The sequence below is a fragment of the Abrus precatorius genome, unplaced genomic scaffold (assembly GCF_003935025.1).
Source record: "Abrus precatorius isolate BTA unplaced genomic scaffold, Abrus_2018 Scaffold9, whole genome shotgun sequence".
In the NCBI taxonomy this organism is placed as follows: Eukaryota; Viridiplantae; Streptophyta; class Magnoliopsida; order Fabales; family Fabaceae; genus Abrus; species Abrus precatorius.
In genome coordinates this window covers 24013327-24031384 of record NW_020874439.1, presented here as the reverse complement: position 1 = coordinate 24031384, position 18058 = coordinate 24013327, and the positions used below count along the sequence as shown (strand labels likewise).

General features: G+C 30.8%; 1 protein-coding gene across 1 annotated transcript; it reads right to left on the bottom strand.

Moving 5' to 3' along the window:
- Positions 1-13833: 13833 nt before the first annotated feature.
- Positions 13834-15836, bottom strand: LOC113849875 (NAC domain-containing protein 43-like). The gene is made up of 3 exons (XM_027480093.1): positions 15510-15836; positions 14977-15251; positions 13834-14841 (listed from the first exon to the last, which is right to left on the bottom strand). Exons 1-3 carry the CDS (start codon positions 15691-15693, stop codon positions 13984-13986), a joined length of 1317 nt encoding a protein of 438 aa, XP_027335894.1. The 5' UTR covers positions 15694-15836; the 3' UTR covers positions 13834-13983.
- Positions 15837-18058: the final 2222 nt, after the last annotated feature.

The following is an 18058-nucleotide window of genomic DNA, read 5'->3' as shown; positions in this document are numbered from 1 at the left end:
TATTGACTAAAAAACTCAAACAGGACGTATATATTGATTGCAACTTCCAATTGCTGATAATTGATTTGATATTAATTAATTTAAAGTAACCAATCTAATGCTGGATCACTTTAAAGGTTGGCATTTTGTAGCGTATATAATATATGATCCTTTGTATAATGTAAGCAATTATTAATAACTAAACCAAAAGCTTTTGGCATGAAGCTAACATTATATTCAATCAATTGATAAAATGTACATGGTTCAAATAAATTTATGTTATGGTATGATTATTTTATCATAAACGTGAGGGTGACGTGCACAAGTCTTGGTGTGTTTATCGACCGTATCGAATCTAAATCCTTTAAGTTTGCCATATTTTACATTGATAGGTGGTGGTTTGTTTGACTATGAGTCTATGACATCGGTTTGATATAATTATGTATTAACTAGCTTACGGAGAGTAATTTTGTACCTACCTCAGATTTTTAACATTATTTTGGTGACATTCTAAATGTCTTAGTATTTAAAACAAGTAACTCTATTTATGAGGAAGTAGAATTACAATAAACTAAATTGCCATCTATCAAAATATTCAAAATGCTATTATTCCGTTGACGTTCTTTCTTATTGTCATTATTCGTTTAGATACAAGAGAGAATAATTATTATAGACAAAACAAATTTAATTTTATTGGTTTAGGGTTTGTTTGGTGTTAGTTTATTTAAAAGAATAATAGCTTATTTTTTTTACTTTTTAAAATTTTTTAAAAAATAAATAAGTATTTAACTAGAAATGAAAGATTCCAAAAGTTTAAAGTCAATTTTCAGTCATTTTTACCTTTAAAACTGTAGTATACTCATGAGCCATTCAAACCCAAGACCTAAAATTTTGAATCATTATTCTGCACAAAATGCTACCAAGATCCTGTTTAATTTTTTCAAACACATTTTTTATTATTAATTAAATTTTATAAAAAATATGAACTTCACTTTTATATATTTAATAACTCTTGCTCATAATTTGGCAGTCTTATAATAAGATTTAGTCCATAAAAAATGTTATAGATCGAGGGAGTGCTTTAACATTTTATCACAATTCTGAGGAACTATATGGTTAGAAATTGCTGGCATTTATTGACAATTTAATGGAGACAGAAGGGCCCATAAATATGCGGACAATATTGATTTTGTGCACAATGACAATCAAATTTCAAAGTAAACGGGTCGCTCATCTTTGCTATCTCTCTTATTGAGAACTTTGTCGTGGGAATCTTCCATGACATTAAAAAAAGGAAAGAAGGAAAAAGATGGTGTTCAGAAAGAGAGGGGAAAAAGGATACTACGTAACTGATGGAGGTAGCTTTTTCATGTTACAAAACTTTTTAGGGCTATGCAAGTGACAACAATGTCTAATCAGAAACATTAAATGATTGTAGAAGCCAAAGGAATCACTTGAAATTTTATGATGATAATATGAATACATCAAACCTAGAAAAAAAAGATGAAAAGAAAGCAATGGTTAGTACTAATCAGAATGGCAAAAAATTAAACCAAGGAATCTCCAGCAAATCACATGGAGAAATTAAAGTAAGGGAGAGAGAGTTGTCTCCTTCTCTGATCAGAGCCCCATGTTCTCTTATTACCTGGAAGTTAGTGAAAAGAGAATAAATGTCTCAATATCAGTATTAACCAGCGTTTTTGGACTGAAAGGTTTGACAAAAATATCAAAGAAAGGCAATGGCCTTTTCCCATCTTTTAATCTCATCAGTATCACTTTGAGATTTGATTCTTTGGCCTTGCATGTTTTTCAAAAAAGAAAGATGATGCTTCTTCTAAAGCTAAACACCTTTCAACCCATCTAAATTTGAATTATTGAATGTGCTTCTGTTTTGATTTAGATGTTACACCTTGCCTTTACATTACACCACGACCCCACTTCCACCTACCGTGATTAACTCACTTAATTTCATCCCCAATGCCTTATTAAGTTACTTTAGCTGGTTAATTACATTAATTCACCATTGGCAATAGAACCATTTTTGCTTGACAGCGAAACGCACTGTGTATTGCTTCCCATTGAGAAGGGAGAAAAAAACACTCCAAATCAAAAAGGTCCTAGCCAACAACCATTTTATGCCTGGAGAGCATGATGGCCTCAGAGAGGACTGTGACACTTAGGGGAGACCTATGGCCTAATCAGGCCAGAGCCAGTTGTTAATCCCAACTTTGTCGGCCATCCCTCAACCCAGTTTTGGCTTCGCCATGGTTAATGTGGGTCATGCTGTAATTGCAATGGGGCATGCTTTCTCTACGGTCATAAAAAGATGGTATGATTTAGACCCCCCAAAAAAAAGATGGAGGAGGGGGTCCCAATTTAATCGACTATGAAATTAAATAATTAGTTGAATTTATCGCTTATGTATGGGCAATATTATAAAGGGAAGAATAAATTTTAATTCTTTAGGCCAAAGGCAAGAAAATCTTCCTAATTGATCAACCTCATGTATTCTAAAAATAAGAGTTCAATGTATAAAAAAAAAGTTAAAGTAAAGTCTCTTTCCCTTCTGATTGATTACAAAAAAATAAAATAAAAATCATTCATTTTATTTATTTTTCAGTTGGTCATTATGTAAAATTAATTTACTCGTCACTCTCTCCGTCATGCATTGATCCTCCATCGCTGAAAAGGGAAAACTTTTTTACGTCATGATGGTATTGGTACAAGTTGATTAGATTCTCCTTTCTTCATGGTAAACCTCTATCTTATGAATTGATAAAGCTTGAATAATTGGCTGCGGAGGAAATTTTCTTAACAAAGCCAATCAGATAATTAATGGTGTGCATTGAGTGACAATGCCCTATTATATATATAGACAAATAGGTTTATAGACCTTCTGGTGGTACTTTGTCGTGTTAAAGTTGATGGGAAAACACCAACCTTCAATCCTAACATCAGGAGAAAGATAAACGTGAGAAAAACTAGAGATAATAGTAATTAAAAAAAAGAGAGTAAATTTGGACTCAAAACAGTATTATTCACTTAATGATTGATTTTATAAGAAAAAGTTATTTTAATCTCTAGTTTTTTTAAAAAAATTCTTTTAAGTCTTTTTAAAAAATATGTTTTTAGCATTGAAGACTATAAAAGATTTTTTTTTTATCATATTTTATAAACTCAGGAGTTAACGTGAAACTTTTATAAAATTAATAACTAAGGTGAGTTATCTTTATAATCTTAGAGACTAACATAGTAATTTATTTTAAAAAGAGATAAAACCCATTTTAGTGTCTAGTTTTCTGATGAAATCTCTTGGTGCGGGATAGTTAAGAAAAAGGAAATATTCTACTCAATGCTTGGAGAATCTAATAAGGAGTTATGTACGGAATCTGGCTTTGAAATTTTTGTATTTCATTTCTATTGGCTTTTGGTTTCGAAGGATAAACACAAAACAATTAATGAATAAACAAACAGACACAAAAGCTAATGATTCTTGTTATTCCTCCCAATAAAAAACTGTTTTGATTTGAAAGGAGTGCGGTTCGATTTAATGCACGAATCAGCCTGAGAAGCTTCGTCCTTTACTTGATAGCTATTGATCTCTACTGTTCTTTGTAGCGACATGTATGTACATTCTATATTTAGATGCGACAAAGCAATTGGCATGCCAAATACCATCCATAGAACGGACAACAAGAAAGGTCCTCTTAATTCAACTCAAATACAGGGCTAGCTCCCTTAATTAAATTGAGATTATTTTTATTTAATAATAAATAAAATTGATAATTTTTATCTTAAGCTCTTTTCCTTATTTTTACGATGTGTAAATGACTTTTAAAACGATAATTTGTATTTTGCCTAATTCAAGGAATAATATATAAATGTCCAACCTGAAATAGAAAAGAAAAGATAAAACACTTCAGTGGCAGATTTAATGGAATCCATATCTTCTTTAATACGAACGGCAATTTTGCCTTTCTGATTTGTTTGTTAATTATAATATACATGTTGATTATGAAGAGACAGAATCAAAAGTAGATTACATATTGAAAAAAGAAAAAAAGAAAAAATCTTCTTGATACTGAAAAACGAAAGGCGAAGAGTCAACTTGTATTTAATATAACATTGATATGTATGGCTTTATTGATAAAGTAGATTGATGAACAGTCCAGTGGGATAAAGGTGATCCATTGTATTATAAACCTAAGGCAAGAGACAAAAAAGGCAACAGATATCATCTCAATTTGTCAATTATTCAAAAGAGGATTGGGACTCAATTATCCATAAAATACTACGCGCTTCTTTAAAAGTTAACTCACATAATACCAAGATCACTGATTTCATTTTTCTCCATGATTATTATTCATCGAAATTAATGATATACCCATTACTTCTTTAAAAGTTTATTTTGAAATCTGAAGGCTGGACAAATCTTTCCTTCTATGGTGGTATTGCTCCTCTATGATGTCATTTGAGACAAAGATCCATAGGCAAATGTTTACAAAGACACCTTCAATGGTCAAGTAAAAAAAAAATTATGTGTAATTAATGACTTAGAATGAGGCTCATTTGGGTCCAACTTAGTTACAACAACGTGATTTAAACCAAATGAGTATCTGGGTCCGACTTAGTGTCATGGGTTCGAAACCTGGGGAGGATTCCCTGCTCGGGGGTCTACCTCTTCAAGGATTGTTGAGGTGTGATAGGTTGCTTCTGGAGGTTGATGTTGAAATTGTGGTTGAAGTTTGTAGTGATTAATGGCTAGTGTCTGTTCTTAATGGTGACTGAAAGTTTATGTGAGAGGATGGATTATATCGTGACTTATAGATCAGTGTCTCTTCATCTGACGGTTGCAATTATGCATTGTCCCAAGTCCACATGCAATTAACTGCCTTAGATTGTACACATACGATGGACATGTTATGAACTAATGGTTGAACAAATCAACCTAATTATCTGTTTCACCTATTGCCTATAGATACATAGGTTTTTGTACTTTACCATGTGCATTCCATTCTAGATTCACTTTCATCTTTGAGCGAAAATTCTCTTCTTTTCCTTTGTTTTCGTGATCTTTGGCGGAGGTTGTCAATTTTCCAAATGAAGTTCCATCCAAAAATAATACTACATTCAATTTTTTTTTATAAAAAATAAAAGATTAAATTACCAGATAAAAAATTAATCAAGTTAGTTATACTTTTTATAAATATAAATTTTATTTTAAAAATACTCATAATATATATTAAATAGTATAGTTAGTAATTTATATATTTAATAATACTAATAAAAAATTTTAATAATTAATATATTTTGAATCTATTATTTATTTTTTATAATAAAAAAAAATATTACATTTTATTTCTTATAAAAAAACTAGAAGTAGTACCATTTAAGGCTCTCAAAAACATATGGGCGCCATGCAAGTCTCCAATTTTTTTTTGTAGAGGACTCGAGTCATTGACGTAATCATCCTCACGATTGTTGTTTCACTTTTAACTAACTGTGCCAAATTGAACAAGGTGAGATCTTGAGTGCTGGACAGATACCACCTCCTATAGTGCTGCTTCTTCTTTGTGGTGGCATTCCCAATAGAGATGTCAGGGTGGGTGCTTTGAAGGCTTCTTATATCTTAGTTCTCAACTCAGCACACATGCATCAACTAGTTGAAAATCGACACAGTAACATTTGGATTGGCTTCTATGCGAAAAAATCAAATTAATATCAATTGGCAAAATGTAGACTAATGTTGTCTTTAATTTAGGGAATATCAAATTAATATAATTGTTAAGCTATACAAGAAAAAAGGACAAGACAACTTCGTGTGGATCACAAGTATACAAATATAGTTTCATCACTTAATGTCATATTGGTAAAGATTGTATCCAGGGTAAAGCATTAATAAAGAAACGAGCAATTTTTCATCCTACAAACAAGTTTGTGTTTTGGTACATCTCTCCTGTAAAAATTCATGCCAAGAAAGTTAAAAGCCTATAAGCAAACTTAGAAATACGCATTTTTTTTTTTCGGGTAAGAGAAGTAAAATAGTCACTAAATTAAATAGAATAATTAGAAAAAGGAATAATTATTGAATATTACACTGAAAAATAAATTTAATGAATTAAATTAAAGGAAAGTTAAGAACATATTCTTTAATAATGTTCTTTTTAGTAATTAACTATAATTTATATAAAATAATAAAATTATGAAAAAATATTAAATTATAAGTAAAAAATGAAATTTACATAATTTTTATGATTTTAAAATTTTTTAATTAATAACTAAAAGTGTTAAAAAATATATTATTATTAATTTTTATTAGAATATTACAAGGGAGAAAATAAAAGAATAAAAAATTGTAATAATTTTTTGAATTTTATAAAGTTGAGCAAGACAACTGTACTAGTGTGTCCAAGCTTGTAATGATAGAAAAAAAAAAAAATCTAATTTTTAATATAATAAATGATAAACAAACATTCTAATGAAGATTTGATTTTAGAATTGCTCGGACTTGAAGAGATTGATGAGTTCCCTTAATCAGTAAGAGAGAAAACAAAAATAGAAAAAACTCTTTATATCATTCTTTCATATATTTTTACGTATGCTATTTTAACGAGACAATTTATTCTGAATTAATTAAGGGTAGAAGTCTTTCTGTTTAATAATGGAACGAGTGAAACTTATTCATTGTATCTTAGTTTAATAATAGTAACTATAAAACTATATCCCTGATTAGTAGAGTTATCTCAAATAAATCTAATAACAGTAATTAATTAGAATATATATGAGTTAAATAACATAATTTAATACTTTAATATATAATTAATTTGTAATTAAATTAAAATTATAATAAAAATAATTTATTCTCATTGATGCACATAAAATATCCAACATGTGCGTGAAAGCTCATAAATGCGGATTTAGTGCGTTGAACACATTTCGTGCATTTACAAAGAATAAGGTCAAATTGGATTTGGCTTGCATGTAAGATGCAGTTGATGTGCGATTGAGCTTGGAGTTCGTAATGGCAAATTTGGTGGTCTTTATCGCTCTTATCGCTGACGAGGAATGGGTTTAGATTAATTTAAGAGTCTTCGATTTTTGCTTTTAGGATCTGAAATGGTTTGAAGAAAGACTGGTGATTGAGATATAGGTAGTTATCTTTTTGTTTTGTTAAGCAATGCGTTTGTCTGTGATTATTATTTAATTTTGATTATTTATATATAGTTATGTATTTTCCAATGTTAAACTGAAAATTACTTTTGATATATATACATAATATTGATATACCCATTTTTTCACAAAAATAAATCACATATATTAAAGTTTTGGATAGATTATGTTTGTGAACCCATTTGCATAATTGTATAGGGATGTTCGCACATCTCAAAACATGAAATAGTGAAATAAAAGTTTGTTCATTGGGGTGAACGAACGTGAGAACGAAATAATGAAATATGTTAATAGTCCTCTTGAACATCCCTGGATATAAGAAGGAATGGTGTCATCAATTTATACATTGCAAACTCATAAACATTCATACCTAAATAGAATGAATTGGTAATTATTAACAGTTCGGAGTGGCGTATAAAATAGTGACAAAACTAATTGACGCCAATTCAATTAGTTGGCATCGAATTGGCATCAACTGAAGCCAAATCTCATCCAAAAAATAATAACCATTGATGCTAATTCAAACTTTTTTATTTTTACTGATATGAAAAGTTGCCACGTTTTAAATCGCATTTGATTCTCATAGATTATGGTATACGGTAATAGTTATAAATGTCAATCTATGAGTAGACGGAAAATGAAAATCTTCTCTACGATTGAAAATATTGATACGTGTGAGACCTAAATGCGAATGGAATTCTTGAAATAGACATAAATTCAAGAGCATCATTAAGAAAATGTTGAATCCAGATAACAATGATGTTAAATGAAAAGAAAAGTAACCTTATTTTCTTGCATAATGTGATTATCTCCTTTAGCTTGCACTTCGCACTAGCTAGCTATACTAATACCATGCCGTTAAGTTTTCCCTTTCATCCCCTGTGGCATTCCATTTTCTAAGCACATATTTGTATTTCTATTTGTTCTCATCGTTCATTCTTTCTAACTAATCATATATGTTTAAAACTTGTACCTTTTTACTTACCGAATGACTTGTTGTCTGGTTCTTTATGTTACTTTCTTATCACATTTTTATTGATGACGTTTTCACATCACTAAGACTTTGTGTTCGGGAATAATAGGTGAAGTAATCAGAATAAATAAAAGTTGAATATCTGTCTCAATATCCTCGGTCTCAAACCATAAAAAGTTTCATCTTTGTCACTAATCAACTCCAATTTTAAATGCGGTTTCAAGGTTACCCAAACTAAGTCGGCAAGTTTATCAAGAACAATTTTAAAAGTTGATTAGATTTATCATGATTACAATAACAATCTTTTGTGGCATCTTTCAATTCTATGATTTACTAATAGATTCTCCATTCATTTAAAGTTTAGATTTTCTACTTGAGCAATTGATCTTTGACTGTTTAACTTGTTTTATATTACGTACGTCTTATTTTCACTCTTATCCTGGATGTAAAATATAATTTATGATGTAGCAAAAAAAAATATTGGGTATTATCTTGCCTTTTCTTTTTCTCAAAATATATTTGAAGGCTCTAGTTATTTTGATAAGTATAACGTGGTTATTAAAATTTTTTCAATAAGGAAATCTTCGGTATAAACATAAAAGAATATAAATAATGTTTATCATTTGTCTACCGTATGCTTTATTTTTTTTAAAAAAAAATTAGTTATATAAAAATCATCAATTATTTTATTCATTTTCAGATAATTTTATTTCATTTCACTTAATAAATTCAAATATAACTGATTAGGTCTTACGTACGGACAAGATAAACCATGATTCTTTTACAGTAGAGATTGGAATTAAAATACATACAAAAATAGTTCTTCTACCAAAGCTAAACCTAAATCTTTAGAATAGTATCAAATATCTTTTCACCAATTATAACTATTGTTAAGTGACTTTGCACTCACAATTAGATCTATCATATTTTATTAATAATGAAGTATATTTTATTTTGTTGGAATGTTTCTTTTCTATCCTGGTTTAATATTGATTGAAATTATAAAATATATAACTCGTTATTTGTGATCCAACGTCCACCACAACTTTGATTAATTTATTAATATAGTTGACAAAGAATATATGTTTCAAAGAAGATGATAAATGAAGCGTTAAAGTTTCAATCAGCCACCTGATTTGAAATAATTAGTCACAGAATTTAAAATAGATAAAGGGGGGAACCAAAAAACACGAAACAGGGAGAAGCATGCTTTCTCCTTTTGCTCTTTAGCAGTTTGAGAGAAAGTAAAGAAAAAGGTTTCCTTATTCTTTTTATTTTTTCGACGCATTGAAGAAAAGGTTATAGATAGACTTATATGTGTAGTATGGTCCAAAAGAAAAAAAGAAAAAAGAAAAAGACTTATATATGTAGTAAGATTGCGACGACACGATACGTAAATTATACTGACATCGTTCGTATTTTTCCCATCTGACACAATCATGTTTTGCATATAAATATCAATCAAATTTAGGACAATCTCATGTGTCACCGTACCGTTGGCGACGACTTGGGAATCTTAAGGAAATTTATAATTGTTCACATAAATAAAGTTAGAAAATATTTTGCTTACTCATATTTTTACTTCTATTATAATTAATGTGATTTTTTATGTCTCAGTAATTTTTGTTACTAATTAATTAAATTTAAAATCCCTTTTTTACGCAAATATTTAGAAGTTTAGGACAGCTTTAAAATAGGAATAATTTTAAAAGTTAATTAGTTGAAATTTTAAATAAATAAATAAAATTACAAGGTATGAAGCTAAGGTTTCGAAGAAGATATTTTTTAAAGTTTAGGTGACGGGATGATTTGGTTTATGGATTTAGAATAATAAGTTTAAAATATTAGATTCATGAAAATTTTGAAGAAGACAAAAAATAGAATTCGAAAAATGTATATGGAAAAAATTGAGAGACTTGTTTTTGACAATTAAAAAATAAATGACTTGGTTATAATAATTTAAAAAAATAAAAGACTAAATTCAATTAAATTTTTTTTTTTGTAAAATAATAAATTTACGCATTAATCATAATAGAGAGAATAAATATATAATTCAACAAGCAATTAATTTACAAAAAAATTTAAAGTTAATAATATTTCAAATTTAGAGAATATCTATATTTTTTAGAAAAATTTCAAAAATTTGTATTTTCTATAAAGTCATTAGTATTATTATTTTTTTGTAAAAGAGCTACATTTCAGTTACTCTCATTATAACTTATTTACAGGGATTTGACTATTTAAAATAGCGTCTATTTTAGAAAATAACGAGTAGAGTATTGATAGTTAAAAAAATTAACGATTGAAACTATTGTATTGAAATGTTTAATTATAAAAAATTTAAAATATTAGAGTATGCATGTATTTTTAATTTTTAAAAAAAGAAAACTCTTTTAAAAATTGGAAACAAACATACCCTTAGTCTTATTTTTAAAATAACTATTTATAACTTTGCATTTTTTAATTTTGCTTTTAGGACAAAATAACATTTTATTAATACTTGTAATTAAAGGTGCACAAGATAAGAAGGGTGTAATTAAGGAAGCCCAATTGTTACATTCCCCTCAGCCCTATTTTACTAGTAGCATATATGCAAATAAATTATTTTCCCTAATGATATATGGTTGTACCCCCTAAACAATTTCTGACTGAAATGATATACATGTTCCCTGAATTTGACATACCATATATGTGTACAAGTTATGTATTACGAAGATTCAAACTTATTTACAATCTCTATCAAAGCTGTTGTCTTTAAAATTTATGTTCGGAGGAAGTATATATGTCACATTGAGAACACTTGGATAAGGAAAATTTAATTCTCTCATTTTATATTGTTAATTTGATATATGAAAAAGGAAAAAAGAAATAAAAAAAAAACGCACTCTTGAAAAATGGAGAAAAAGCAATGATCAGAGTTTTTAAGGAGTGTAGGGGGACAAAGATTAGGGATAGCTGAGATGATGATTGGGTCGTTATCAAATAATTCGACGAATAAACGAACGTAAAGACCTGTGTAGTGTGGTTGGTGGCATGGCCTTAAATTCCGCTGTTAATTAAATTGTTTATTTATTGCTTCCTTTCTTCCCTAAATTTCAAGATCGAACCACTTCCATTTCGTCGTCAAGCGACTTCTCCAAATAAATATATACCCATGTACTCTGTTCCGTACTTCCTCCCTGTTTACTCTGTTATCTTGTAAGCCTACACAACATTTTTTACATTTACAATTTTATTATCAACTTCTCAATCCCTACCTCCTTTTTATGTTTTTTACCTTTTAAATCATATTTATCTTAGAATATGTACCTGCATGTGCTTCAATTCCTCTTTGTTTACACCACTTTCTTTTAAGAAATGGGCAATGGCAAAAAAATTAATGATATTTAATTATTTTTCTTTTTATTATGATAAAAATATAAATCGCATATTATCCAACTATGCCCTACTTATATATCTTCAAATTTTACTGAGGAATAAAGCGTGAAAAGTAAATGATTTCAATATATTATTATTATTATTATGGATTTATTAGTATGAGTTTATTTTTTTTGAATTTCAGTTTATGATAAAATCTTTAAATAAAATAATAAAATAATTATTATATTAAAATATACAAATATTTATGTCTTTCCTCTTACGATAAAAAAGTTCTTTCTTGTTTTCTTAACGTCTTAACAAAACTGTATTGTTCTTTGTTTTTTATCCGTGGGTTTCCTCGGTCTAAGCTTAAGTGTTGTTTTCAGTAAATGAAATAATTTTTTAATTTTATTAATTTTAACTCTTAAGACCAAATTTAAACATCTAATAAAAACAACAATATTTTTTTAATAAAATTTAATTATTTTATATGTATTAACATATAAAATTAAATATTATGCCGTAGTCTTAGATAAGAACAATAAGATTTTAATTAAGCTTTACCAAATTGGTCGAATGTATTAACATCGGTTGTCTAACTATCATACAGTAAAATCTTATGTTAAACATGTTGTGTTATCAAAATATAAAATGAATATGGTGTAGTCTTATATAGATAAATAAGAAAATGGTAGGCCTAGGTCTTGTGTTGTAGGGTGAACTTGCAGTTATCTGACTCTTTTAACCGATGAACCTTCCCATCGTCAATATTCCCCACAAAAGACGAATATCACTGAACAATTAAAGAAAGATGTTTGGAACACAGGTACCATAGTTGCTTGTTAATTTTGGTGTTTATGACAATCCATATAGAGCGAGATATTCATGTGCTATACACTAGCCGATAGGCAAAGCAAGGAAAGACAGCTTCATACGCTAATTAATAACGCAAATATCAGCCGCAAGTCCAGGTGGTAGTGATCTTAATTAGAATTAATAGATTCAGAAAGAATATAAAAATAAAATAATATGTATACAAAATTGATTTTCCTTTTCCTTAATTAGTCTGGCATGTAAAATTCGCAGCAGAGCCGACAACAATATATTAGTGTGAAAGAAAGAAAGAGAAAAAGAAAGAGAGTGGACCAAAATCCAAACGAGACCCTTACCTATACCTTACGTTTGATAATTTGAAAATTGAGCCTCGTCCCAATCAAGGAAATTAAAAAGAGAAAGGGAAAGATATCCTATGTGCCTTAGTGTGTCACATAGTCGAAGAAGAAGCATTTTAGTACATTTTTGTTTCAGGCATTCTGTGCATGGAATTGAAGTACAATTTTTGAAAACAACAATAAAAACAAGACCCGATACAAATTGGAGGACTAGTGTATGATATTTGCCTTTGATGAAAAACTGGTCACTTTCTTTTTTACCTTTACCCCCTTATTAGTGACGAAATGAATATGCAAAGCTTACGTAATTATTATAAGCCCTTTTAGATTCTCGTTTGACTTGCCTAAAGCTATGAAGAGGCTTTATTAGCCGTCGCTCTCTTTCTCTCTCTAGCTCGTTCCATGTGAAAGTATTGTGTTTGTACTCATGCATGTATGAGCGGAGCCCATGTCCTTGGTGAACTTCCTTTTGGTAATTAGAGAGTGTTGGTGCAATAGGACAAAGCCCAACCATGGCCTCTGCACCTTCCTCTAACAAACCGACAAACCACGTGACACAAAGACGAAGAGCAGATGATTATTAGAAACATGACCTTATTCATCATCATCATCTTACAAGATGAAATAAAGTAAGGTCCTTATAATTGCAGTTACAAGAAAATAAATAAATCATTTTTCAAGATTAAAAGAATATCACAGTGACCATTCGGCATGAGTTTTCAATCCCTCTTGACACCAAGAACACCCCCCCCCCTCACTCTCCCCAAAATTAATAATAAAGGTAAAAGAAAATAATGGTAGACATCGTGATTAAGCAAAGACCCATGGTTGACAATGCCATCCCATCTGATAACTTCAAGTCCTTCCACCCTTTTCCTCTTTATATCCATCTAACGTATTATAATTAATTCCATCGAAGCATATATATTATTTATATTTATTCTGTTGGTAGATACAAAGTTACGGAGGAAATTAAATTCGGTCAATACATTTTAAATTCATGTCATGTCACAAAATTTAGCGAAAGCTCAGAGATTTTTACGAGAGAAAAAAACTTAATTATCAATAAAGATTTACAAAGACAATTGTCAATAACAATAAAGTATTACCAACAAGAGTCGAAACTAATTAAAAGTAAAGAGTATACTAGAAAAAAAAAAACATCACATTTAACAGTCTGTAATAATAATCCTCTGACTTGAGAAGAACTAAACTTGATATATGATCAAAGACTAATTATTTCTATATTTAACAATAGAACATGGGAGAATGAAGAAAGGGGGATATATTATTATTATGATTATGATTATTATTATTTGATTTATCCCGCTACACTGACGTGTTGGACACGTGGCACAGGGGTTCAGAGGATGACAACAAGGAAGATGTGGATCGAGCAAAGTTCCAAAGGTCAATCTCGCTAGTGTAGTCCTGTGTGGGACTAATGTAAGAAGCAGCAGCAGTAGTTGCAGTAGCAGTTGCTGGTCTTGTGTGTGTTGACGTTGAAGAGGATGATGAAGATCGAAGGGTGGGTAATTGAAGATCATGGTCGCTAGTGCAATACCCCATGGTGGGGTCGTTGAAGCATGCCAATTGCCTAGAAGCCTCTGTTTGGCCGTTCAGCTGAGAAGCAACTAATCGATCCAACGCTGCCCAATTGGTGAGGCCTCCACCACCTGATCCTAGCACCATTGATGATGATGCCTCCAAGGGATGAACCATGTTTGGGTCACCACCACTCACCTGGTGGGTTGTGAATGACCCTTCATTGTCCACTGGAATAATGGGATGGTACCCATTATTGTTGTTGTTGTCATTGTTGTTATCAGTGTTGTTGTGCTGGCTCTCCATGCTTGTGGATTTTGGGCTCTCTAGGCTTGGAAGTTTCATGAACCTATCATTGTAGACACTGCCATTGTTCAGACCCGTGTCAAAAGGCCTTGCAAACCTTCCATAGTTGTAGTTTCCTTCGTAGTTGTTCTCTTCCTTGCAACCCCTTCCCATTTGTTGAAGTATTTGCTCCAAAGCACCCTCGTCACATGAGTCAAACAAGTGGCTTCTTCTAGCTTCCCCAGAGATTGAGGAAGCTAAAGGGCTGTCTAGGGTTTTGAGATGGTTCTTCTTCTTGAATATCCTACACACCACCCACCCTTCTTCCTGAGCAGCATCTCCCATCACATTTGACACCTAAATTTTGTCACAAGCAAAATTGTACACACATGTACATGTTAAGTTAATTTCTTATACATGCATGAATTGTAATAAGAATAACTAGTTAGATAGATAGAAGTTAGAACTATTGTTTTAGTTTGAGTTGCTTACAATATTGGTGTCGCTGGTGTTATTGTCGTCCAGCCTGTATTCATGCATGATCCAATCTGACTTTTGGCCATGTGGGGCTCTTCCTTTGTAGAAAACCAGAGTCTTTCTCATTCCAATCCTTTTACCGTTGCTGTATATAACTTTGTCACGCCCAGTGGCCTTCCAGAACCCTGCAGCAGTGGCGCGATTGGTGCGTGTTCCTGTGGGGTACTTCTTATCTTTGTGGCTAAAGAAGTACCAATCATTCTGTGGAGTGGTTCCTATTTTGCATTTCTCTGCAAAAAGAAGAAAAGAAAACATGATTCATGCCATGATACAATATTGAATATTCCCACATATCATTATCTTTTCCATGTGAGACGCAAATCAAGGAAGCTAGCTAGAAAAGTGAGTACAAATCAAAAGCCACAAATAGCCATAAACACCAAGAAAATAAAAGATTGCTAGCTGTACATATTATGTCGAGTGTTGAGCATGTCATGAACCAAAATAAGCTTAAGTTGTTACTCATGTTTGAAAGAGTGATCATATACCTTGTATGTCCCATGGTTCGAGCTTGTTGAGATCAACGTCACGAATCACATCGAGGTCAATCTTCTCATAAGAGACCTTCTTCCTCAAGTAGTACTGAAGAAGCTCCTCTTCAGTTGGATGAAAGCGGAAACCAGGTGGGACTTGAGATTGTCCATTCACAGATATACTCATGTTTTCCGGCATTCAGGTGAGTAACTAAGAGAGTGATGATAGCAAGAAGAGAGAAGCTAGTTAGTGGTTCTAGATTCACCAGGGACCCAAAGAGCAGAGAGAGAACGCATTCAAAATGGGTACACTACAATGAAGGAAAGGAAAGATATAATGAGGTGGTGTGTGTACTGAAATGAGTATGTAAAGGAAGACTATATATATGTGCTGTGGGACAGAAAGGACCAAAGGATACACAACAGGAGTTGTATTAATTTAAAAAAAAAGGATTTATGAAAATAAATTTTCTTTTAAAAAAAGAAGAAAATGGTTTTGTTTGTTTTAATGGTTGAAGGGACACCGACACCAATAACCAATTGGGTATGTGGTTTATAATATCACTATGCTCGGAGAAGTGCCACCTACCTAGAAGGATGGAGAAAGAGAGTTTACTGTACAGGGAAAAATGTTTGTGGGGGCCACGTGTATGCGGGTATCACTTAGGGGACCCACAGAGTTGGACGTTGTGGGCAACTTAGAAGAGTAAGGGCGCACGCCCACATCCACAACTACGACCCCTGACCTTAAAATCTCCATGGAAAAGCACCTCTCAAACAACCATGGACCATGGCCAAAATTAACCTCTCTCTTTTTCTCTAGAGACTACACACACCCAGCTCTCTCTTTATCTTACTTTTTATCCCTTTCTTTTTCATGTTTGGCTTGGGCAACCACCGCAACAAGAAAAAAATAAATTAAATTCATCAAAAAATTATTATAGGGTAGGACCCTTGACATGAAAATAAGAAAAATGTGATGGATGGTAACAAGTTGGAAAAAGTTGAATGTGTAAAAAATGGGATATTTTATTTTTATGGTCTTGAATTTGACATTGTCATGCTTTGTTTCATATATATACATACATGTTCCTTTGTCTCTCTTGCTCACCCTGCACCTTCTTGCTTTCTCTCTTTCTTGTTTTTTGCCTCCTCTCTTTGGTAGTTGTCACACAGAAATTAAGGTCAAAAGCATATACATAAATATAAAAAATAATCCTTGTCTTGATTGCTATATTAAATTTTATTAATGCTGTATGTATTAGAGCATAACATTGAAGCTTTTTAGCTTAACACTCCCTTCACCCATCAAATGTCTGTCCTTGTCTTACATAACTGAAATATTCATATATCATCAAGCATCCATAAAGAATGTATAACAATTCACATGAAGAAAAAAAATTACATGAAATCGGACTTGTGATAAAAAGAAAAAAAAATCATAATTAAAAAAATAATATAAAACATTATTTATTACTTATATAGTTAATTTAAACAGATGCTCAATTCAAGAAAGAAAAATAGTTTAATATCCAACTTGTTGTCCTTCATTATTACCCCAAGTGTTTGTGTTCCTTTTGCGTACGAGAAATTGAGTTTGAAATGCTGTGGCACCTCCAAAATACAGTACTTCTACATGTTTAAGCCTCTAACATTACATAAATATCTCTTAACTGATTAGCTTAAAATCATTTATCACTTAAGGTGTAGCTTATCAATAGTTAATACCCATAACACGATATAAACGACTTTTATGAGATTTTTAGGGAAATATTACAGTTCTTAGAATGAATTAAGGATCTGGTACTATAATAGCGTTGAGTATATATAAGAAACATCAATATAGTAGTACGCGGGTGAGTGATGATTAAGGCTTTTCTATCCAATGCACTAGTGTTTTGAATCGGACTTCTCGTAATATTCATGTTGACAGTTGGAATGTATACGTATCGAGAGAAGACTACACACAAAGGGTGTTTATTAGATACTAATAAATGAGTGAAACCTACAATCGAGTTCAGGTTAACAGCGTAAAACCGTCATAAAGATTAGATCTTAGAAAAGGTAAAAAAATGTTACGAATTTCACTTTAAGGAAATAACTTTTTTTTAATATAATACTTAACTCATGAAAAATCTCTCATCTAATAAATTAATTATGTCTAATTAGTTTAATTTATTTAAAAAATTATCACTTTTTTAATAACTTCTTAAAAAAAATTGAAAAATAATTTCTTAAAACTAATTTATCCTCAAACATGCATGTTATATATATATTTTTTAATTTCACTCTCTATATGAGCTTGACTTGTACGACAAAAATTGATAATATTGGTTAATGTATAGTTAGAAATGTTGCTTGACAGGGTTGACAAAGCAGATGACTCGTCCTTAACTAACCACCTCATCACTAACCTTCCAAAAACTGAGATGAAATGGGTTGTCTCATTTTTAAAATGGTCTATGAAGGCCAATTTACTCTATTTTATGATAGATAGGCAGGTTAATTTACCAAAATAAAAGAAAATAAATAAACTAGAATTTTTTATTTTAAAAAAGAGAGTA

Bases quoted from the DNA above. Each gene is read 5' to 3' on its own strand.
- LOC113849875 (XM_027480093.1), bottom strand. From the start codon at position 15,693: ATGCCGGAAAACATGAGTATATCTGTGAATGGACAATCTCAAGTCCCA. The intron at 15,252-15,509 runs GTATATGATCAC...TTCTTTTTGCAG, and splicing joins CGAACCATGGGACATACAAG to AGAAATGCAAAATAGGAACC. The intron at 14,842-14,976 runs GTAAGCAACTCA...GACAAAATTTAG, and splicing joins ACACCAGCGACACCAATATT to GTGTCAAATGTGATGGGAGA.